The 23490-nt window shown below is 44.3% G+C and overlaps 1 protein-coding gene and 1 long non-coding RNA gene across 3 annotated transcripts; one reads left to right on the top strand and one right to left on the bottom strand.

Annotated features, from left to right (window-relative positions):
- Positions 1-780: 780 nt before the first annotated feature.
- Positions 781-9213, bottom strand: RARRES1 (retinoic acid receptor responder 1). Its single transcript, XM_048059531.2, has 6 exons — positions 8916-9213; positions 4265-4327; positions 3160-3334; positions 2341-2477; positions 1450-1512; positions 781-1356 (listed from the first exon to the last, which is right to left on the bottom strand). Exons 1-6 carry the CDS (start codon positions 9150-9152, stop codon positions 1198-1200), a joined length of 834 nt encoding a protein of 277 aa, XP_047915488.1. The 5' UTR covers positions 9153-9213; the 3' UTR covers positions 781-1197.
- LOC106043563 (uncharacterized) lies at positions 9204-23385 on the top strand. Of its 2 annotated transcripts, XR_010833667.1 has the most exons (4): positions 9301-10385; positions 14856-16638; positions 17938-18137; positions 20986-23385. It is a non-coding gene; the product is annotated as an uncharacterized lncRNA (long non-coding RNA). The 2 variants fall into 2 exon arrangements; XR_010833668.1 differs by lacking the exon at positions 20986-23385 and having other exon boundaries at positions 9204-10385; positions 14856-16432; positions 17938-20435.
- Positions 23386-23490: the final 105 nt, after the last annotated feature.

The following is a 23490-nucleotide window of genomic DNA, read 5'->3' as shown; positions in this document are numbered from 1 at the left end:
GAGAGAGTGGCAAAGACACAGTAAGGAAATTAAACTTGTGGTTAAGTGCATTGCTGAAGTAGAGCCCCAAAGTGCAAAACCTATGCTATTTTCTTGTTTTAATTCTAAAATATATTTTTATCACTGTTTAGTTTTTTTAACTAATGTTGCCCTTAAAAGCTCTGATCTCATGCTTTTGATGAGAAATGTTTTGCTAGGACAAAAGAAAACTCAGTATGTAAAATGCTGCTTCACTGAATGTGTTGTAATGGCTGTTATGTGCTGATACAAAAAGCTTGTCAGCAGAAGTATATCGGGCACTGATACACCTGTGTAAAACACCTGAATCTGGGGGGTTATCAGGTCTCCCAGCCTAACTATCCCCCAGATAGAGCCTTCATGTTAACTCCTGAAGGTAAGAGCAAGGATTGCATCTGTACTGCAAACAGACTAAGACAACATTCCCAATTTCCGTCTGACTAACGCTGCCTGGCAGTGTTCTGGACTGGTGAGAGATGTGGCAAGATGACAAAACATGTTTTCTTGTACCAATATTTTTTGAGTTGACTTCACAAATACGAGAGAAGAAACTTTCTTTTTATGTAAGCTTACAGAGTAGGGAAGAGCCGTGCATCAGCAGGACTAGGACAGGGGAGGTGCTGGTTACTGGCTTCTGGGTGGCTTTGTGGGGAGAGGTTTTGCTGCCTCTACTCATCCACATCCTTTCAAGTGCCTTGTACTGGGAGAAGATGGAAAATTAGGGTCAGCAGCATCGTGAAAGAAAACCCAGCTTCCACCATGTGTAATGGTATTTGTTTTATTGGAGATAAATTAAAAATCAGCATATATCTACCTCAAAAAAAGTCAGCAAATATTTCTTAGTGACAGATTAACACTTGTCTCAAGATTTTTATCCAAATATATTACTTTTGTTCACAAACTATGTTACCATAAGTAACAGTAAGTTGGTGACACAAAATCAACTTGTGTATGTTTATCTGTATATATATATATATAGTAGCAAAGTTTTAGGTAGATCTCTAGAACATGAATTTAGAGAAATATATTCATTTTGGAACAAACAGACTAGTGGAAGCAGTCGAATTTCCTGTAGTGAAATTTACTGTAGTGAGACTCGTATAGAAGAATTACCACAACTTCAGGCCTATTAACACAAAGGCTTTCTATTTAATATGTGCGTAAAGCTGACAATCTCTTTTAAAAGTTTTCTTCCCTTTCACGTATAATTCCAGCAGCCGATCCAGATTCCATTCCAGATCCATCTTCGAGCCGATGATTCTCTGAATCACAGGTGTATTTCACTTTCAGAGGGTGACCAGGAAGCCAAATGAGGCGCATGTGACACGAAATCATTTCCTGGAGAACAGATTGTAAAATATTTGTCTTTTATTGTCTTCATGCTGCTTTTCTGTTGGTGAAGGTAGGCATTATCTGAATATGCGTTCTTACCTGTGTTGGCATTTCATGGAGCAGGATGACGTAGTCAAACTCAAGGGAATCATCTTTCCTCATCTGGACATGTAAAGGAAAACAAACAAACAAGAACACAAGTTATATTGGTGAAGTTCAGAATTTACCCTGATTTACTTGACTGCAGTTAGCTTGCTTTGGGAGCGAAATGAATAGGGCTCACTTATGGTAGCTGGCTGGAGTAAGACAGGTTCTTGTATATGGACAGAAGGGGAATTAGGAGCACTCACTGCGTAAGAACTTTGAAGGCACTAACTACAGTGTGGCTGTAGCCTGACATGAAATGAGGCTTACACAGATGGAAATGAAATGAGTTAACTGTCAAATAAATTTGAGAGTTTTGGCTGACTATTGAAATCAACTTTGGAAAGATGCCATTCTATACGACTTGGGAGTAACAACTGAACACACTGTATATTGATCACGGATGAGAGGAACAAAGCTTTGGGAACTCCTATCCCATGTGCTGTAGGTGTAAGGTACGTGCACCAGAGAGCACTAACTGGACTGATGCTCCACGTAAGCTGGGCTAGAAGGGCAGACAGCACCAGGAGTGACTTAGTGTGGAGCCGATGAACTGCAGGACCAGATGTTCAAATTGTCTCCTGATTAAACCTGCAGAAAGCCAACAGACCCACTCATGCGAACAAGGAAGACCAAATTTTATCCAAATGACTAAGTTTTTTCTGCCAAAACCTGGATTGGCAAAATAATTTATTCTGATGGAGATACTTGTATGTTGTGAAGCCGCTGGGATTTTGGAAGAATCACACCCGTTGCAGTGTGTGAGGCTGCTGACAGCCGTTTTATCTTCTGCTCGACAGACTGTCAGCTTCTGCAAGGCAGACGTGGAATTTCCACTTCACTTACCCACTGCTTCACAGACTTGACTTGTGTCATGAAGTAACCCACTTTCTCTGTTGATTTCTCCCACATCATGTAGCTGCTGCCAGCAACAGCCAAAGCCCACACTGGCTCAAGGGCAGGTTCAATATTTCCAAAGCTGTCTGAAAGACAGTAATATAAAAATGATTAATTCTGGCTGTTCCTCAGAAAAACCAACAACCACAGAGCACTTTTGCCTGGCATAGTACTACGCCTGCGAATTGGTTCTTTTTTCAGACACGTTACAATCTTGAACAGGGAGGAGAATGAACTGGTGCTAAACCTACTGCAACCACAGAACTATGAGAGCATGATGGAAGTGAAAATTTCCAAGAGACATTACTCACAGGTTCCCCACGGGGAGGTGAGGAACCCAGTGTCCACAACAACAGAGGTCATTGCCACCTGAAGGAATGGAGAGAGCAGGGCGCTTGGTTTCCAGGATGGAAAAATTCTGTTGGTCGTCCCTTGTGAATTTCTGTCCACAGCTGGGGAAGGTGTGTGTTGAGGCAGTTGATACTACTTGAGGACATTTTGCATTCACTTTACTGTAAAATTGCATGGTCTTGTTTTTAAATCCAGAACACCCTCACAACATTGTGGTGACTCCCACCGTTGCTAAACATGGAAGGTCTTTTTCTCCCCAGGAACTGCTGGCAAGGCAGTTGTTTTGATAGCTTTATAGTTTTGGGGTTCCACTGCGTGTTTCTGCTTTTTAAAACACACGCATGTTTGTTTGTATCCTCTAGTGTCCAAACTCTTTGATGTGAAATGAAACACAGCTGATTATTTGGAGGAGCATACCTGGAATATTGCTTCCAGTTATCGGTTTGGTTTGGCGCTTAAGTTTTTGGTATAATCTGTTGTCCTCTTCTTGGATTTGCTTCTGGTCTTTGGTGTTTATGCACTTGATATTGACAGCAGGCGGAGACTTTTTCTTCGGATACAAGACTGTAGCAAGGCAGCTCCCAGCATTTTCCTATAAAGGTAGAATTTAAAACTTATCTTTAATTAATGTTTTATTTACCAGCAACACATTCTTAAAAGAATATCTTGGCATTAACATGTCAAGTATATGTATGGATTAAGTACATGAGACACTTCGTATGAAGCTATACAGAGGTCACAGAAAGCCTTTAGAAGGATATCTTTTTTTTCCCTCCAGAAAGGTAAAGAAGTTAAAACCACAAGACTAAACTGATTTTTTTTTAAATATAATAATTAAAATGTAGCAGAAATGCACCAAGTCATCTTGGAAATTCATCTGCAAATTCTCAAGAAATAATATTAACTGATAATGGGGACTTTGATTGTATGATACTTCTGCCTTGAAACAAAAATGCTTCATATTATGTAGTACTTAGGGACATGGTTTAGTGGGTAACATTGGTATGGGGACGGTTGGACAAGATGATCTTGGAGGTCTTTTCTGACCTTAATGATTCTGTGATTAAATTCTAAATATAATTTGAATTGTATAAGAAGCGTGCAATAGAAAGAGATATGCTTATAGTTAAATTGCTAGCGACAACTGTGACAGAATGAATGGAAAGAGAGTTATAAGTAAAAACGAAGCAACTGTCAATATTTACTCTCTTTGGTGCGTGGACACAACAGGAGCTACAACGGGATAACGAGGACCATACTGTGACACTGAGTTTGGATCACCACAAGGTCTGACTCAGAAGCTTGGCTGCTTGATGTGACATAGGCAGGACAGCCTCTGCAGGCAGTGAGCAAAGCAGCTAACTGCAGTGCCTGCAAACCACGGCCCGTGCTGGGAAGGTACAGCCATGAAAGTAAGGCCTAAGTTCCATTTACAGAAGCCCTTAAATATACTTTGTTCTGAAGGAGTTGGACTTCATGTAATGCACACAGTAAGAGGAAACGGGGGGGACTGCAAACTTACCCTGCTTCTGTAGTCTTCGGTAGTGAACTGCAGGTAACACTTCTGACCAACTCCTGGGATGCTCTGAAAGAGAGAAAGAGAGGAGTCAGCCCACAGGGTAGCTGTAGTCTTACGCTCTGTAACTCGCTGAGGTGTGCTACGAGCACGGAGGAGGGAACCTGAGGGTGCCTTGGCTACCTCATGGCCTTGTAATGCCACGAAATTGGCCAGGTGAGGGCCACGGAGCTGATCCTAACAGCGAACGCTAAGGATCTTAATAATAAATAACCTTTATAAAAGGATCTTAAAAACAACAATAAATCAACACCTCTGTTTGGTAGTCTGATCTCTTTTCTAAAGACAATACTCTTCAGGTAAACAGGAGGGGCATTCTGGCTGTTTGCACAACGCTGGCAGTTAGAATCCAAAGGAAATGTGCACGTATTTTATTTATCTACACTTGGCCCTTTGTGTTCTATCTCATACTTTCTTCCACAAAGCCATTAATAGCGTACTGTTAGCAGAGTTTCATTTACAGGGCAAGGCCATCAGCCCAGCACCTGCCTTTAGTACATACACGTTAGGCACTGCAGATAAGAGGAAAAATTGGTTTAGTCATTTGCTCTACCTTCGGGAAATCTCCTCTTTAAAGAGAGCCAAGTTTGGAGTTGGGCCACGTAATACCGTGAAGGGAATGAAAAACGGAGGATGAGTTCAGACCTTTATAACCTTTTCTCTGCCCCTCTCTCCTGCCCTCATTTTGTGCACTGGTTAAAACATTGTCCTGATCTACTTAGTCTTAAGTCAAAATGACAGGTTTTTACATGTTAATACAGTAAGTTTTAATCTTAGCATAGCAAAATGGTAAAAACTAGCTTTCTGAACTGCAGGTTTATGAAAAGGGTCTAATCTCGTAATCGCTGCGGTTAAGTCTAAGTCTCTAATTACTGGAAAGCTACCCAAAAGATGTTATTACTACAGCTTTTTTTTTTTTCTAGCATTCTTCATTTGATCGAGTATTGGTATTTTTAAGCACAGTGACCTAGGCTTACTCCTTTTCTTGTCATCAGTACTACAGATAAGAGAACCTGAAATAGAGTCAGTCAGACTACGACACTCCTGAAGCAGAAGCTTAGCTCTGGATTAACTGACGATAATGGAGGGGTTTTCCTGCTGAACCTCTTCCTCAAGCGGCACAGTACAGCTCCCAGACTGCACGCTCCCAGTTACAACATCAGGGACTTGGTCCTTAACAGCAGCTCTTCTATAGTTAGGTCAGATCTTTGCAGTCCAGCATATTCAGTCATTAAAAAAAGTGTTCGACTTTTCTTCCAAAATAACTTCCCTTGCACTGGTTTCACCTGCCTTGTCTACTAAAGAAAAAATAATAATTTTTATAGCTCTGATAACTTTGACAACAGTAACCATATTCTGACAAAATATCTGAGGAGTTTCATTTCACTTGTTTGATATCATGCTAATAAAGAAAAGATACAGTGGAACTTTGTATTCAGTCTGATTCTTCTTCAACAGAAGAGATTAAAAACTCTTCATGATTAATGGCTTGTTAAACAATTACTTTAAAAAAGAACACACAATTCTGTGCTTGTGTGGTTTTGGAGTGGGTATTCTGTCTTCAACACCACCACCACAGCAGTACTGCTCACCTAGGAAGCTTTCAAGTGGCACCACGCAGCTAAAATACATAGGATATGCATACCTGAGAGCTTCTGATCTCTCACCGGGGAGATCTTACATTTGGCATGAAATAGTTTTATTTTTTACAAACGTATTTCTAGTTTCTAAGAAAAAAAAAAGCACTTCCACAATTACTTTCACTATCACCCCACAGTGCATTACTGTGAACTGTTGCATAGTGTGAATTAAATAAGGGCTGAGGGATGTTGTACATGACATGATGGCAGGCTGAAAGTAGCCGAAGATAAAAGCATCCAAAAGAAAAAACAAGTGAGTAATTCATTTTTCCACTGAATAGCTGGGTCACGGGATTGTTTTATTACCAGGCTCAAAATTAATGCAACTTTCATCGCAGATTTCTAGTACTGTAAAGGCCAGAGCAGCTATTTAAGAGCAGTTTCATTCCAGGTCCTGAGGGAGGCAGTTTGACAACGAGTTTACACTGCTCTAACCCTCTGCTGGCACAGGAAGGGGCGATCCCTCTCACCCCTTGCTGCACATTCCCATCTCCTCTGTTAGCCCACCGGCCTGCGTTCACTCCCGGGGTCAGGGGGCTCACCCGACCCCAAAGCACGACGCAGCCGGCACTGCTGCTGCACACTGCCACGGGGTCCTGGGGGGTCCCCACCTCGCAGCCCTCCACTGCCCCTGCAAGCCGGCTCAGGTGGCTTCTCCCCTGGCTACTGGGGAGGGAAAAGCCAGCAAGGATTGCCATTTTCCTCTGCCTCTCAGTATTTTGCTTTTCCTAGATAACCTACCTACCCTGCCACTGATCTAACCTTCCCCACCCTAACTTGGGGTCCTGACAGCTGGGAATTCACAGAAACCTTTTAACTGACTTCTAATATCGGGACCACAGTCCTGACGTTACACTCTCTTGTATCAAGATGAGCTTGTGAAGAGAGACTTCCATCCATAAATTTCTATTTGTAACCCAGTTTAAGCGGTTGCAGTTCAGTCAAGGGATCACCCGGCATTACCTCTGCACCTGACCCGCTGATTCACCGACCTGACTGCGCAGTTATGCTTTCCAGGTCAGGGGTACAGGAGACTGTTTTGGGGAGCCAGCGTTCTGAAAGTTTCTCTCTTGAATTCTAGGATCTTCAGCTGCCACGCACTAATGCTTCTCAAATATGTATTTCAAAGCACAACTGTCAACAATTCCATGAGATGCATGCTGCTGTTCACTGAAAGATACTTATTTAATTAAAAAACTCTCACATTGACGGGAAGGGACAGAAAGAAAAATGCAACCAATAGCAAGGTAGGAACCATCATGTTAAGCACACGCCTGCTACTTTTTGCCAGAAGAGGAAAGCACTGAAGTCTCCTTTTATCTGAACTTGAAAAATCCTTCACATCTAGCAGAGTTACTGTCCTGGACACTGTCTCCACTCCTGTTTCCAATTAACATGGTTTCACTGGTCAGTGGGCTAACAATGTTTGTTTTTAAGTGCAATGCTCATGATTACATTTAATAATAAAATTATCCTATTTTTGCTAGATCCAATAATATATTAGCAAATAGGTAACTAGCCTTCTTGAAAAGAAACAATATTTCTGTCTCTTATATTCACATTAGATAGCACATTCCTTCCAGGAAATTCTTTTCATTTTTTACAGTGGAGGACAGGAAACAAGGCAGTGACCATGTCTGCAGTGTTTCTTCTCTTGTTTTTACAGAGTATGCAGAGAAAAAAGGGAAGTAAACGGCATAAATCGGTTACAGCAAGCTCCTACAGCATCGAGGACTGTGAGGAAATAATGAGGCATTTCATTTCTCCATAACGAACCAATTTTTTCTTTCCTGTATTAAAAGGCAGGTAGGCAATGCTAGGTGGAGAAACTCCTTTTCCCTCATTCCAGCTGAAACTACCTCGCAAATACCCAGTTACACTGGGGTTGGAAAGAGGATCTGCACCAACCACCTCCTTCTGATACCCGTCGGTTTACAAGGGAAGTGCAGTGCTCCAGCAGCACACGCTGCTCCCAGAGGCAGTGCTGTTGTGCTTAAAAGAGGCACAAGCATCTGTAAGTGTAAATATGTATCTATGCATGCATGGTACCTTGTAAAGTGCCCATTAAATACAAAAGGGCCACCGGTACGTTTCAAGAGAAGCGTCAAATATTGTAGTCAATTTCTGTCACTGATTTCTGCAGCAAGTTCAGAGGAAGAATGAAACGTCACACTAGCACATCCATCTTCAGCATCTGTTCAGCTGTATGTTTACCAAAGCATTTGGGAGCGATGATAAGCACAGTAAGCTACCTACAGGCTATGGTCTCAGGTAAATCTATACCGGGACACCTCACTGGCGTTCCCAGACAGGTAACGTGGCTAATGCTATCGTTCAGCCTCATCTTACACAAGGTAATACACAAAATCCGAACTGTTATGCAGTAGTTCACGTTTTGTCAAATTTGTGCTGAAAACCATAAAGGATAAGAAAGCTGAAAATGTTGGCTTATCTACCCCCTCTCCCTCAGGAGCACGCCCCATGCATCAGTTTTCCCCCTCCCATCTGCGCTGTGGTGCTTCGGGTCCCAGCTTGGGCCACTCAGAGCTCTCACAACCAGCATATGGGGCTTGAATTCAGGGGATAGTTAAGTCATCAGGCAGCTAATTAATGACCTTCTGGCAGATCCTCCCTCCCTGCTGGGGGACCCGGGTGCCCTGACCCTGTGAGGGGAGAAGCAGCGCCCTGAGGGGACGTGGCCGCGCCGAGCCCCCTGAGGGGAAGAGGAGGCGGGAGAGCGCCCAGCGCCTTAGCTCGGGGCGCCTCCGCTCCTGCCCACCGCCCCATTCTCCTACAATAATTATTATTATTTTACTTTTTCGTTTCCCGGCACCGCTTTCTGCCCTCGCAGCCCTCCAAGCGCACCGCTGCGGGGCGCCCCCCGCTCCCGCCCCGCGCTCCTCAGGAGCCGCGGCCACCCCCGCTCCCCCTCCGCCGCCCCGCGGGGGTGCCGGTACCTTCACGGTGGCCTTGCGGACCTGCCCCAGCGCCCGCAGCCCGCTCGGGGACGCGGCGTGGAAGTTGTAGTTGTGCAGCGCCACCCGCGCCGCCCCCACGGCCAGGCGGCTGCTGGGGTCCAGCGCCCGCTCGACGCCCGGAGCCCAGGGCGGCTGCTCCGCCACGGCCGGCCGCGGGAGCTGGGCGCTGAGGAGGAGGAGGAGGAGGACGGGCAGAGCGGCACCGAGCCCCTGCATGGTGCCCGGCAGGCGGCGGCTGAGCACTGAGGCGGGCTCCCGGCAGGGCCGGTACTAATAGAGGGGCCCGGCCCGCCGCCTCCCGCCCTCCCTTCCCCGCCCGGGAAGCGCCGGGGAAAGTCCGGGCTCGGCGGCTACTCCCCTTCCCCTCAGCCCTCCCACCTGCTCCGGCCCGCCTGGCAGCTCTGAGGGGGCTGAGGGCAGCCGGGGGGCCGCAGGGCTCCCCGCAGCCCCCCGGGGCTCCCCTCAGGCTCCCCCAGCCCGAATGCCCCCCCCCAAGGTGTGATGCGGCCCCCTTCTCAAGTACCATGCGTGAAACACTTGTAATGACAGATAGCAGAACAAATACAGACCGTTGTGCTACAAAAACCTGTTGTCTCCACCGTTATTACTCTACGCTTCCCAAAAGCTAAACCTGCTCTCTCAGAGACACCCTGAAGCCGTCTCTCCAAGGCACAGCTGAAAAATTCTGGGAATGACACACAAGAAGCAGTTACACACATCGCCATCCTGGCAGACTCAGGCCATGAGTTCACCCAGCCCAGTGTCCTTTGGCAGTGACTACCCAGAGAAGACTGTAGGAATGAGGAAGAAGAGGTGACGCTTCCCAGGATTACTCCCAGCTTCTCACCACTTACAACTCCGGGATTTCCTGAGGTGCAAGAGGTATTTTGTGTGCTTGGTGACCTGCAGAAGATTTCTCATCTGCACCAGAATTGTATCCCATATAGAAAGGTTAACTTTTGGTTAACTTGCCACCTCTCCTGGTTTCACAACGCACTGCTTGACTTAATCTCATATCTGGAGTGATTCTGCCGCTTTTCAGAGAGAAGTGGCATTTTTCATATATTTTGGTTGGGGAAATGTTTATAGAAATTTGCAGAGGGAGCAGGCAAATTATTTCCTTACGCGAACACTTGCCATGTTTGTCTCCAATATTTTCTGTTTAGCTGGAGGAAACCACCACGTTCCAGCCTTTCCTCATTTATCTTCACTGCGATGACAACTCAGATGTTACTTTTAAAACGAAATACAAAGCATCAGTCTCCTTAGCTGACACTGGGAGCCTGAGCAGTGCCAGTTGTTTCCTGATGCTGCCAGCTTGCTTCACGCACTTCGCTTCTCACAGCAGCGCTCCGGAGGTAGGACGAGCAGCGGAGAAGTCACTTGGGCAAAGGGACTGCAGGCTGCTGAAAGGCCTCAGTGAGCCACAGCGTGAAGCAGGGATATCTGGTGAGAAAAGCTTTGGTGCAAGAGGCGTAACAGGGTGGGCAGGGAGGAGGTTAGGACTGCTAGGTGCCTTCTCCAACACACAGCATTAGTACGCTCATGTGCCACAGCTGTTCCCGTTCAAGGGAAGAAGTTAGAACCACCAGCAGAGGCTTCACGTTCACAGTTCTGGTGACTTGGATTTTGTGGTAGTTCAGAGTCCTAAATATGAGGTAAAAGTTTTAATTACCTTTTGTAGATCTGGGCCTTTGTCACTAATGCTGGAAAAGCCTGCAAGTCCCTGATGTCTCAGTGCTGAGCCTTGAGGCTTTGACCCCATCCTTAACTTCCTATGTGCTTCCTTTTCCCTCATATGTTCTCCTCCTTTTCCTGCTTTCTCTGTCAGCATCCCTGTCAGTGATACGGTTGTTTCCTTCCTCCAGAGCACAACAAAGACTGTGAGTAACTGAGATCTGGGGTCAATACGGACAGAAAACCTGTATCACAGAGCAGGGACAAGAAGGAATTTCCATGGCAATTTCCTAAATTGCTGTAGAGATTATGTTGCTATAATTTGCTGTTGATCTAATATGACTCCAAATTTAAAAACATTTTGACTTGGAAAAATAAAAGCTCAAATGCTGAGTAGGTCTAGGTCAGGGCTGGGGACGTGTTCCTAACTAAATATAAACAAACACAGACGTTTGCTGCTTTCACAAAATTTTGAAAATGTATTTAAAGCCCTTATTGTAAGGGAAGTTATGGGGCCCTTAAAGGTGGAAAGTGCATCCTGTAAGAGGCAGGCCTCAAGCTCTGCTCTGCTCGTTTGCTTCAGGCTTTTTGGTGACGGTGAAAATGAAGCTCTACAGTGTGCAGTATCTGAACAGAGAGAACAGAAGCTAGCGATCCAACTCGAAGGGGTATAGGTACTCTAGTTAGCTGGAACGTGGCGCAGGCAGTTGTTGTTCTATATCTTTATAGCTCTCATCCCGGTTCACTTGGTCCAGGTTGAGACAGGAGGGTGGTGGTGTAAGTTACATGTTAATAACCCCCCTCTCACTCTTTCCTCTGTAACGAACGGTACGTTATGGCAGGTTTCCCAGCGTCAACGCTGTGCAGTAGTTTACATCACGCTTATGTCACGTCTGACTTGGGCCCTTCAGAAATGGAAGCGAGGGTTGTTTTGGGCAGCTGGTCTAAAAAGCGTTCTGAGGTTTTCGTTTTCTTACCATCTTTTTCATACATCAAATACTTGCTTAGAGGCCAGTTATTCCTAATTTGTTTCATATTTGAAGACTATTTCTATATCCTTTGTAAGCATTTTACAACAGACCTCACTGGCTCATAATCACTAACAGATGACTGTAATATAATACACTGAATTTGGACAAAATTCAGTTTATTTTGTTTTGCAACTTTTCTAGTTCTAACTTCAGTGTCTTGCTGTAGTTAAAAACAAGCTCTTTATGGCCCTCTTACTTAATTTTAAGGGAATTATGCATAGCATTTTTTTTACACCATCAATAACTACATCTTGATTTTTACTCTCAATAATTAATCACAAGACCTTATTTTCTGTGTAATGTCTCTTTTTATTTTTTTTTTCCCCCCGATAAATAAACCTTTTAATAGTTGATCATTTAATGCATTTCTAGGCTGACCTTGCCTATGGTTAAGCTCAGACTTAAAAATATGTATGTCATTTTTAGTGTGGCTCATTTTTTTTCAGGGAAATTTGGTTTTAAAGGCTTCTGACTATTTTTAGGTCTTTCTGATCATAGATAAGATTTTTTTTTAAAAGATGAACGTATATATTAAGTGTCCCAAGCAACAGTTTCCATTTTTGCACATCCAGGTAGCAGACTTTTCCCAGCGGTTTGTGTGTATGTGACTCAGCTCAGACCGTGTTTTCCTGCAGATGTTAGTGCTTAAAATTCTTGATATGTGTTGTATTTTTCCGAAAAGGGAGGCAATGTTAAAGCCAAAGTGACACCTTCTATACTTTAAGTGAGCATATAGTAAAAAACTTTTCTAAAAACCTGTGTATAATGTGTGTTGATTGGACTAGGAGGAGGTTTGCAGTGTAGCTGTAATAGTTCCATAGGGAACTAAAAAAAAAAAAAACAAGATGAGAGAAAGGAGTTGAAGGTAATTCATGTCACAGTGAATATTTATTGGCTTCAAGGACTCTGACTTGTTCTCCCATTAAATTTATGGGATTGTTTTTGACCAGAACTGTTGGAGCTGGGATACGAAGAAAAGTGTAAGAACTTGAAAGCTGTTCATTACTTAAATACAAGTTGTTTGGGTCAGTACAGGGGAATAACGCTTGAAATATGAGGGATTTTGATATCTGTGTCAGTCAAGAAGGTCTAATAATCCATAATCCCTCCTAGCCAAAATATGCAAATTGATCGATGCTATCTGCTTGCGTTGTTTTGTGTATTTTGTGTATTGCCTAAAAATGTGTGCCAATATCCTCTAAAATTCAGAGTCAGGAGTAAGCTTCAGCGTTTTCTTTTAACTGCTCCTGTGCTGTTGGCAAACTTCTCCAGTGAATTATCCATCAGGACTTGGAGGCTCCTCTAGTTCAGAGGCTATGTCCGGTGGTGTAAATCACCTTTAATCTCCCACCGTACTCTCTTCTGCCCAGCTGTTTGAATCCATGTGGCATTTCTTGCAATCTGCTGTAGCCTTAGTGTATCAGATCAATACCTTTGACAGCCCATCAAACATTTAAATACAGAAAAAACTTTGTGAACCTAGTGAAAGAGGAAGAACGCAGAAATTCTCAAGCACACTATAGGATTTTACTGTGTCAATGGATTTTAGCCACTATTTGTATTGTCTTCCCCAAGGTTAGCAACATTTCTTCCCAAAATACGAACAGTGGTTGCAATATAGATGTGCTAGCATCAATTCTAGTAACAGAAAGTGCGTGCAATTTGGATCCATTTTCCTCTTCATTTAATGGTGGTATCTCATGTATCTGGGGAATTCAGCATGAAATTGCTTATCGTTGGGCTGCATCTTTAACTATTGCAGGTGGCTACGGCAATACACATCACCAATTCTTTGGGATTTTCTTGAGGGTGTACCTCATAATAGGACCACGTTTAAAGTCATCTACGCTGGGAAATAGTCCCAAAGCTACGATGTACCACTTTTACAGCTACTGTTAATTTCTTAACCTTTGTAAAGGATCAAGTGTGCAGACTGATGCCACACGCCTTGCACTGCCAGCATCTGCGGAGTCTGTCTGGGAGAGGGGTAAGCTGCCCGGGCTGTCAGCAGGAAAGGTTTGCGGGGTATTTCCTGGCAGGGACATTGCCTAGGGGTTGCTGGGCTTGAGAAAGGAGAGGAGCTTACAGCAGATATCTTAATTTAAGACATAAACAATGGAATCAGAAATCATCTTGTGCTGGAAAATGGGAATAAATATGAAATGACTTAAACCCGAGAAAAGTGAAAGGCTGTATGTTACAACAAGGGAGAGTAAATGATTGCAGCTTATTGCTACTATTATTCTAACATTAAAAGGGTGTACAAAACGTTTTGCTAATCTGTTTAGATTTTCTTTTGATTATGGAACATGTATGGCATTAACACGCTTGGGAGAAATCTCGGTTTATAGACTGGCCCCAGCAAGCACACCCCTTACATGCCCCGTGAGATACAGTCACTACAGAGACAAGCGTGAGCAGAAACAATGAACAATGCTTCTTAATCACAGTTCTAAAAACTGAACGGATCTTGGGCACATGTTCGGGCCTGTTCAAAAATACATGGAAATTAAAGCAGCCATTTAAAGCCGAAAGTATTGCTGATAGAAGAACAAAGGTAACTGAGTGCTCTGTGCTCCTGGTGGTCACCGCGGGAGGAACTCAGCCGAAAGGCTGGGCAGAGCCGGGATGCTTGGGGGCTCTTTCTGCCCTCTGTGCGGCTCTTGCAGCCTTCCTGCCTCTCCAGAGACACGGAGACAGCGCTCCAGATCTCCGAAAGATGGAGTCTAAAACGAAGCTTCTAAAAGCACTGCTCGTGTGTAATTCCTCCTGGCAGGTCTGGGTGGATGCTAAGTCATGACCCCTCGCCTCACGCACACGGTTTTATTTTGTTTGAGGTTAACATTTACCTCATAGCTGACAGCAATAAAAATCACCTCGAAACGCAGGCGTTTCTGACACTGTTTTATTAAAGAATCGGTGTATGTCACTGTTAAATAAGCATTGCAACAGAACAATCATTTTTGAATTGTTTAGTTGCTCAATGTTTAAACAAGGCATTAAATGTTTGCACAATAAGGGAACAACGGCTCAGTTAGTGTTTTAAGTAAGGTGGGGACAAATGAGCGAATTCTTACACCGGATTCCTTAACACTGCATCACAAATCGTCTTCTTGCAGGTGACGTATTCGAAAAGATCCAGCAGAGGTAGGAGCTGAGAGGAAACGCATTTTTCATGTCTTGCTCACTCTGTCCTCCCTTTTCTCCTCAGGTTTGTGACCGCTGCTCTCTGGGCAGGGAGCATTTCCAGGTGTCCGCTCTCACCAGGAGCAGGGGGTGCCTACGTGGCAGGTCCAGCACCTGTACGATCGGAAGGCAAAATGAGCAAAACACTGGTGGAGGCACAGCCGGGGCCAGCCCTACAGTCATCCTGAACAGACGGTGCTGGGCAGACCGAAAGCCTACCCTCATTCTTTTTTCTTCCCCAAAGTTTCTGATGTCTCCCAGAACAAAGACGAAACACACAAACATTCCTCATTGAAAGGTTCCCCAGGTCAGTTAGTGATTTTGACAGGAAAATGAGTAGACTTTATTCGTAATTCTCCGTTAAGAAGAAAGATACAGGTTTGTTGCAGGGAGACATTTCAGAGATCGGTTGATTCATATGTGGAGTCTTATATTCACATAAGGAATTTTGAACTTATTTTTTTTAAGATATACTCAAAGTGAAACACTGTAATCAGTGTAATGGCGTGGTGACAATTGACACGTCCCTGGTTTTACTGTTCTTACGGTGTTCCCTGTAACTCCGGGTGATTCAGTCCTGATGCAGACCCTGAATAAAGGCAGGTTTCTCATCAGGACCTTCTAAACTCATCTCACAATACTGTGATGTTTTTTCACTGGGAGGCACCTATGTGGTTATCACAGATGCTACTTGTGCAGCTTAAAAAATAAACTGGAGCTTCATTTTTACTCTGAGCATTAGATATATAGGGAATAAAAACATAATTTTCTTTAAGAAATTCAGATATACATTACTCCTTTATGTGCTAAGGAACAGTTTGTTCTCTCAGCACTCTCCGGCTGGTCCATGGCAGTTTCCTTCCCATTGCTCCATCTAACGATAATCTCATTTCTTGGTTCTGATTAGGGATAATTCCTTCTTTGTTCCTTTCTGCATCACTGTGCGTTCCCAGAACTTCTACGAAAATGAACTTTTTACTCGATTAGTCATTCTGTTTTGACAAATGCGTACTCATTTCCTCGCGTATACGTATAAAACTGTTTGTGTTTATTTCTGCACATCGTGCCGTTGGGTTTAACCAGCAGGATGATAGTGGAGTCGAAATGGAAATCTCTCTGTTAGGTTTGAGGATTAAAGAAAACATGGAGAAACAACATCGCTTGCAGAGCGCAGACTTCAGAGTGGCCAATGTGGTGCTTCTCATGAGCATTATAGTCTCTTAAACACTGTTTATACTGAAAAAAATCCAAGTCAGATTTGAAAGCTATGACCTCAGCAGTGGCTTTGATCCCATAATAAGACTGAATAAAAGGCTCAACAAAAACACAGTGTGTGAAGAGCAGTAGAGGAGCACTACCCAGTAATTTTCAGAGACATTAATGCCAGTTGGAGCGACTACAAGGAGAAAGTCCTCCAACTTTCAGTGCCATTAAATTTAAGAGAACTTGTGTAACCTGGCAGATCTCCAGTGACACGAGCTGAGTGCTGCAGACCCGCATCCCATCACAGCAGACAGCGAACTGACCATTTGCATCCTCGCCTCTCTCTGCATGCCATCGTAAAAAATGTTCTTGTGCATTTGGTCAAAAATGCTCAAATAGGTATTAATGTTTGGTATTTTTCCTTTATATTATGAGCTTCTATGAGAAACATAGCAAATTAAAATAAGTGTTTAATGTCAAGTATAGTCTAAACAGTTGTTCTGTTCCGGAATAATGAGCCTTCGATATATTCAAATGTTCCATATTTTATGAGATTGCTTTGGAATTCCACAGCCTGGTCTCTAAGTTTACACATCAGCAGATTGGTAAGTCAAGCTCTAACAATTTTATGGATTTTTACTGATACTTTACTGATGGGGAATGAGACATTAAATCAGTTTATCTGGTAATGATCGGCGCGTTAACATAGCTCAGGAGACGGTTGTGCCCAGCCCCAGGACGAACCACAGAGCTGCAGTCACTCTGACATCTCGCATAAAGGCGAAGTCACTGGGCAGCTTGTTGTGCTTTTTGCATGCCCAGGGCTGAGCCATAAAGGCACGGAGCAGTCACCAGGTTTCTCCTGCAGTTTGCTGAACACATTATTTGTCACCCGATGAAGGGTCCTTCTAGCCCCGTGTTTGTTACCACCGACTAAAAGCCACTAATTCATTAGCTAAGCTCCTTCCAGCAGGGGTTATAATGTGATCTAGGAAATTATTCTGCTGTTTCACTAAATCAAAGTGAAATGTCAGGGATTTTGGTTTGATACCCTCCCACGGCTTTAAGAAAATGCAATTTATGGCAGAAACCAGATTAATATTTTATATTTCACAGATGCAAATTTGACATTTTCTGTTGGAAGAGCTCTGGTTCTCCTGCTGACACTAATGCATTAGCAATGAAAGCCTGGGATGAGGGAGGTTCTGATCAGCGGCTGCGTGCGATGCATAAAACAAAGCCCTCTGCCGTTCGGTTTTGGCGGGGGGCAGGGGTTAATGCCGGTGTCTGTACTGAATCAATGTCAGCACGAGATGTGCCATTAGGGTTACAAGGTAAAGCTATCTTCAGGATGCTTCTGTTAATATTTTTAAGAAAAGGTTCATCCACAATTGGGGGATTTTGCCCTGCCTGATATGACTTACTAGGTGCTTTTATAACGTGCTGAGGTGTTTCTATCAACATCTTGGACGAAAGGGCCCGCTGCCAATTTAAGAGCCCGATGCGATTCCGCTGGAAATCGGCAGCAGGTCTGCTGCTAGGTGGGAACGGGGCTGGGCTGCGGAGCTGTGACACGGCCATGGGCAGCACACCCTGCCACATGGGCACGACACAGAGCTGTAACACACAGAACTGAGGCACTGCTGTGAACACCGTGTTTAAGATTTCCTTCCTGAATCCCTTATCCCATCCACCTGTCCCAGTAATTTTTAACCAAGACTGGTATTCCATGCTTGGTCTGGTCCCAACAATCTCCAAAATGATTTGAAGAAAATGAACGAGTAAACAAAAGAGAGGGAGAACTTTTACTTTCTTCTGTGTAAGGTACGACTACAATTGCAGCGTTTTCCATGCGGATGGCTCAAGCACGTACTGAAATTTTCTTTTGACTTTGTTTTAAACAGTTCTGACTGACCCTGCTTCCAAAGGTGAACGTGAAGAACAATGGCAAGAGAGCGAGTGCTGAGCGTATTTAAAGCACAATAATGGGAAGTGCTGATGACCTCCAATTTCCATCGAGTCCTTTTCCTTCCCCTGGCAAAACCTGTGTCGTGTCACTGTCACTGCGCGACTGGATCCTGGTGCTGTGAGCCCCTTCAATAAGGTAATTGTTATCAATATTAGGAACATTTATATTTGAGTGGTAACATTTTAAGGGTACGATGATATCTCATCACAATATAAATAAACCTTTTAAACGCATGCATAAGTTGCTGTCTATGAGAGACGCAGTCCAATCTTAAAGAGCAGGTTTCTCTCAGTAACATCTTCCAGCTAAATTTCTAACGAACACTTGGTGAAGTACTAATAATGCGCACTTTGAATAAAAACATCACTGATTGTATACTTCCTGAATTTCTCCTCCACATTTGTGAGAAGCAGGATATTAGGTTTTAAGAAGTCTATATGCTTTTGGCTTCTATGTAATGACAAATCAATTTTAATTTTAATAACTGGACCTTTGTACTGACCGTGTTAAAGTATTTTCCAAAGTAATTCGATGTAACACAGCCATGATTTACACTGGGTAGCTGAATGCCAGTTCCTTCATTGCTCCTGTTTCTGTGTTTTCTGCTACGCCATATTCTGCCGGCTGTCTTTGGGAGGTTAAACGTGTTATTTTTAACTGTTCTAACTTTGCCATAATGTACGAACTGCAGACAGAGATGGGGAAAAATAAAGTGGTCCCATAGCAGCTGGGTGCTTTCAGCAGTCAGCGCTCAGCCATGTGCAGATTGCAATTGCAAGTTTGCACAGATAAAACGCAGGCAAGGCAAAATGCGTTAATGGACAGAGAGGAGAATGCAAAGGATTTTATAAAGCACTTGTGAGAGCAATTTAGTTTTGCCTAGTAATACATCACTGGAGACAGCAAAAACGGGGAGGATGGTACTTTTTAGCCGTATTCCCCCATGGGCATACGTGCAATCCCCTCTGTGTATTCTGACCATTTGTCAGCGCAGAAGATTTCAGATTTAGCCTGGTGTAACTCGTGCAGGGCTCCCATGCAGCCTTCTAGGTGAAGCCCGATGTAATTATGTGGTTTTGTAACATTAAATCCACGAAGTGTGACCTTGTTTAAAAAAAAGCCTCCGTTGTGCAAGTGCCTCATTGTGACCCTGGCGCTGCTCAGGGGACCTGATTGCAGCGACACAGCGAATTCTCAAATCTGCACGTGTTTAATTGCAGCTGAGGAATTAGCAAAAGAAAAGACTCAGAGGGACGTAGTGCATACAAAGGTAGAAGGAAATGCCTCCCGTTTGCTTTCACAAGTGATGTTGCAAACCAGACACGCTTACTAACTTCTGCTGAAGACAAATAAAAATATTTTTCCATATGCAACCTTGCAATTGTAAAAAGAACAAAAACCTACTGGAAAAGATTAGTTTATGCTGAGATTATGCAGCTGTTATGATTTAGGTATTTCTTTTTAATGACTTGGTTTTTAGCCTTCTGGATGTAACAAACAACCTCGTGTTTGCAGTGAAGGCAGCATTTTAGAGGGAGCAGAGAAAATTTGACATTGGCTTGAAAACTTGCTTCTTAGGCCTGAAGCAATTAACTGCAATAATTAGGCCACCTAAAATGGAGGGGCCTTCGACAGAAATATTTCACTTATGAAAGCAGACTGTTGATCCAGAGAGGACCCAATTAGAAGAACATATCGTGAAGGGAGGTCACTGAGATTAAATTAAAGATGATTTGAAATGAGGTAGAGAACAGAAAATTTCTGAGGAACAGAAATTTGCAGTTCTGTGTAATAAGATATGAGATGATGGAAGATCAGCACCAAAAGTTACAGACAGTGGGATGGGAACGGACCCGGGGAGGTCGTGCAGCCTGTCCCTGGCTGATTGACCTCCTGACAACAAAGGCGATTGTTTATCTCAGGAAAAGCCACGGCTTTGTCAGGGCAAACATCATAAAACTGGGACTGGTGATTTAGCACCCGATCTTAAAGCTGAGTGATTTACTTTTCACCTGTGTGCTTGTTAGGGATGCCAGCGCGTCTTGGTGCTGTCAGCCGCAGGGTCAGGGCCCGCAGTAATTGTGTATTAAAAGCATTAAATACACATTAATAACTAGGGTGCACAGAAAGGCACGACTGAAGGCCTAAAGTCCGCAAGAATCTTCCTCTTGCTTTTGCTGGACTCCGAGTTGGGTGTAAAGTAAAAAAACAAACAAACAAAGGGACAAACACACAACCTCCCAACAAACCACTAAAGCAACCCTTTCGGTGTCCCCCAAGGAATGATTTCCTGCTGCGGGTTGACATGGAGACACAAAAAAGACGCAACTCCCACAGTTTTGTGTATTCGGGCCTGCATTTGGAAAGAGGAATATCTTTGCTTCCCTTGTTTTAGTATCTTTATGTTCCCTAAAGCTGTGTCTCGAGGGTTGCAGCACCAGGCAGACGCCAGTTTCACATTTTCCCAGCCTCGGTTTTGGGAACGCGCTACGTATGGCTGTGCACAGTGCGCACTTTTAAAACCACCTTCCTTCTCAGATGTACCAGCTTGGATTTGAGGAATGGTATTTCCACATTTGGGCCCTTTCCCTAGCTGTTATACTAAAATTTTGAGCACTTGGCATGTTGTTTTTTTTTTTTTTTTAACTAGTGATTTGACCACCATTTGTCAGGCTCTACGGCTTAGCCTAAGACTACAGTGTCAACAGTAAATTGTCACTTTGGGGGCAATATTGAGTGCTAATTAAGAGGAACTGCAGGAGTGTGGTGGCAGATTATTAATAGTGAGTGTACAGAGTCAATCTTGAAGGAGGAGTGTATCTGAGTTTAACAATGCCTTGTTGCTAAATCCGTATTTGCTGAGTAGCCAGTGCACACACGAGTGAGGAAAGCATTGCAACAGCACCGAGATTTTCTTACAGAATCAACAAATCGTCTGCGGCAGCGAGTCATTTACGTCTGGATGCTGTTTCTTTTCTTACAGACCCCCTGCCCCAACTCTCGCTGCGGCACTTGCTGCGTCCAGGCGGGGTGGTGGGGGCTGAAACCTGCCGTAGGCTGCGGCTCAGGGTGCCCCTGGCCCCGGGGAGCCGATTATGACATTTTGAGCCCATTCATTGCCCCGTTTATTTCACTGTTGGCTTCCTTGAAGACATGTGCTGTGAGCGGTCAGTCAGCCATCAGTTCTTCCCAGTCCCGCAGGACCTCTGGGAGGCTGGTTTCGATCGCAGCGCTGCTCTCCCACGTCCTGGAAGCACTCGGTGTTTGGGGCAGGTTGCTGGGCTGCATGCCTCTGCTGGATGCCTTCCACGGCCGGAGCCGGCGATCGAAACGTTATCTCCCGGGCGTAACGCTTGTGACGTTATCTGCCTGAGAAGCCCGGCGCTTCGGCTTTGTAGCGAAAGGACGCTGGGCGTGAGGCTGCCGGTGGGAAATATTTCTGGGGAATAAAGGCCGGAAACGTGCTGAGAGGAGCGCTGCTCTTTCAGGTTTTTGTAAGAAACTTTGGCCCTGCTTGTGAGGCAGAAAGTGCAGTAAATGGGGAGCCAGGGCTAGGAGAAAGGAGAGCGGAAGCTGAAATGATTCTGGGACGGTTAGGGATGGAGACAGGACGGTCCTTTTTGGCAAATCTATACAAAGAGTCACACTTCAGAGCAAGTTTACATCGAGGTGTTTTGTTCTGCTGTAGTTTACATTCAGGAGAGAGCAAAGTCTGGAAGCTTACACCTGGAGTGTGTGTTCCTGCTCCGCCGTAGGCTCAAAGCCTCTTCTGCAGGCTCGCAGGGATTATCGTTGTCAGGAGTTTGGGATTCCCGGCTCTGCTTTCCTTTTCTGTGGCACAAAGTAACTCTCAGGAGCAAGTAACCAGCGCTCACCCTGGGCGTTTTGATGCCACCGCTCTGCCTGGGCTGATCCGCACCTTCCTCGTCATGGTGGTTGCTTTGGTAATTAGCTAATTAGCGGGCTGGCAGTGGTAATAACCACCGATGTAGTTTTATTTTGAGCCTGTTCTTCACAAGGCTCACAGCAGACAGGGATCTCTGGATGCTGTAAATGTTTTTCACGTTCTCAGTCAAAATATTTTGGCATATGTAATATTTTTAATAACCGTGACGGGGCTGCTCGAGCGTGCTAATACACCGAGAGCGATTTGATCAGTGCTCACCACGAAGAGTAGCGTAAGGCACAGAAACAGGCAGCCTTTAAAGGGAAAAGAAAACCTGCAAAAGCAGATTCCAGGCAAAAATGGGTACACAGACGAGGAGCTCTGAGTAGTTTGCAGTGTGACTTTGATGCATGGGAACTCTGGAAAATTTTGGCTCCTACATGGTGCAGATTTTCAACACCTTACTATCAAAGCTAGAGTTTTGCTCAATGTGACTACTTGTTCACTGTTTTCTTCTTGTTGTTCAGTAGATATTTGTCCACAAATATCTGTATAGTTGTTCACTGTTTTATCTAAATCTTACCCAGACACGCAGGTCTACACCCTCAGTCCCACTGAGGTGCCTGTCTGGATCCAGGACTAAATTACTGGAGAAAACGTAACCCTTGGGCAGTACGTGCTGCTCCGGGCTGAGGAGCGAACGAGGACAGTGCCACTTTCTATGAAAGTTTATGGCACAAAAAATGTCATGGCAAAATGTTCCTTTCTTTCTTTAAAAGAAGAAAGAAAAAAAAAAGATCCTGGCTCCTTTGTGAGATTAGCCCTGTGTCTGTTGGCAGCTTGGCTGCAGGAGGGGAGAAGGAAGCACGCACGCCTTGGGCTTGCTGGTCCCAGCCCTGCATAGCACGCACCAGAGCACGGCTGGGATGTGAGAGCATTTGTTCGACCCCTCTCACCTCTGAAGAATCTACTGGCCACCTTATTCCCTAGAAAAATCAGGTTTTAAGGAGGTAAAAAACCACTAATTGTTTCTTCTCTTCTCGTAGCGATGTAAACACTCCCATGCAGCGCAGGAAAGCCATCCAAAATAACACAGTGCTTACCGGTGCCTGGTAAGACTCCAAGGGGCACATGCCCCAAATAAATTAAGTCAGTTCGTTCACTGGTGGGTTGTATGTAAATTGGTTACCAGGGCAGTTGCCTGGAGCTCTCAGAGGCTAAGCCTGTCCCAAAGCACTTATTGTTAAGAGTGTAACTATAAGCTGGAAGAAGTGTGATTTCGCACAGCTCGCCAAGGGAAGCAAACTTGCCAGGTCTTGTAGAGGGGCCGGGATGGGATGTTGTTACTTGGCATCATTCTCGAAAGCAAGATTTTTATCTGTTCCCTTTCCTGAGTTCAGTTTTCTCTTTCCATTTTACTTCCCTATAATTTTACAAAGCAGTGTGCTTGGCATTTGTTGTTAGATGGTAGATATTTGAAATAAAAGTGTCACATCACTTCACTGTGTTGCTGTATTTTATTTGAATATGTTGTGGTTGTGGCTCACATTGTAGATATGTCACATGAACTGACTGCTCACGTTTCCAGAAAAGAAAAAAAAA

Source organism: Anser cygnoides, chromosome 9, assembly GCF_040182565.1.
Source record: "Anser cygnoides isolate HZ-2024a breed goose chromosome 9, Taihu_goose_T2T_genome, whole genome shotgun sequence".
Lineage (NCBI taxonomy): Eukaryota > Metazoa > Chordata > Aves > Anseriformes > Anatidae > Anser > Anser cygnoides.
This window is presented reverse-complemented; position numbering and strand designations above follow the sequence as displayed.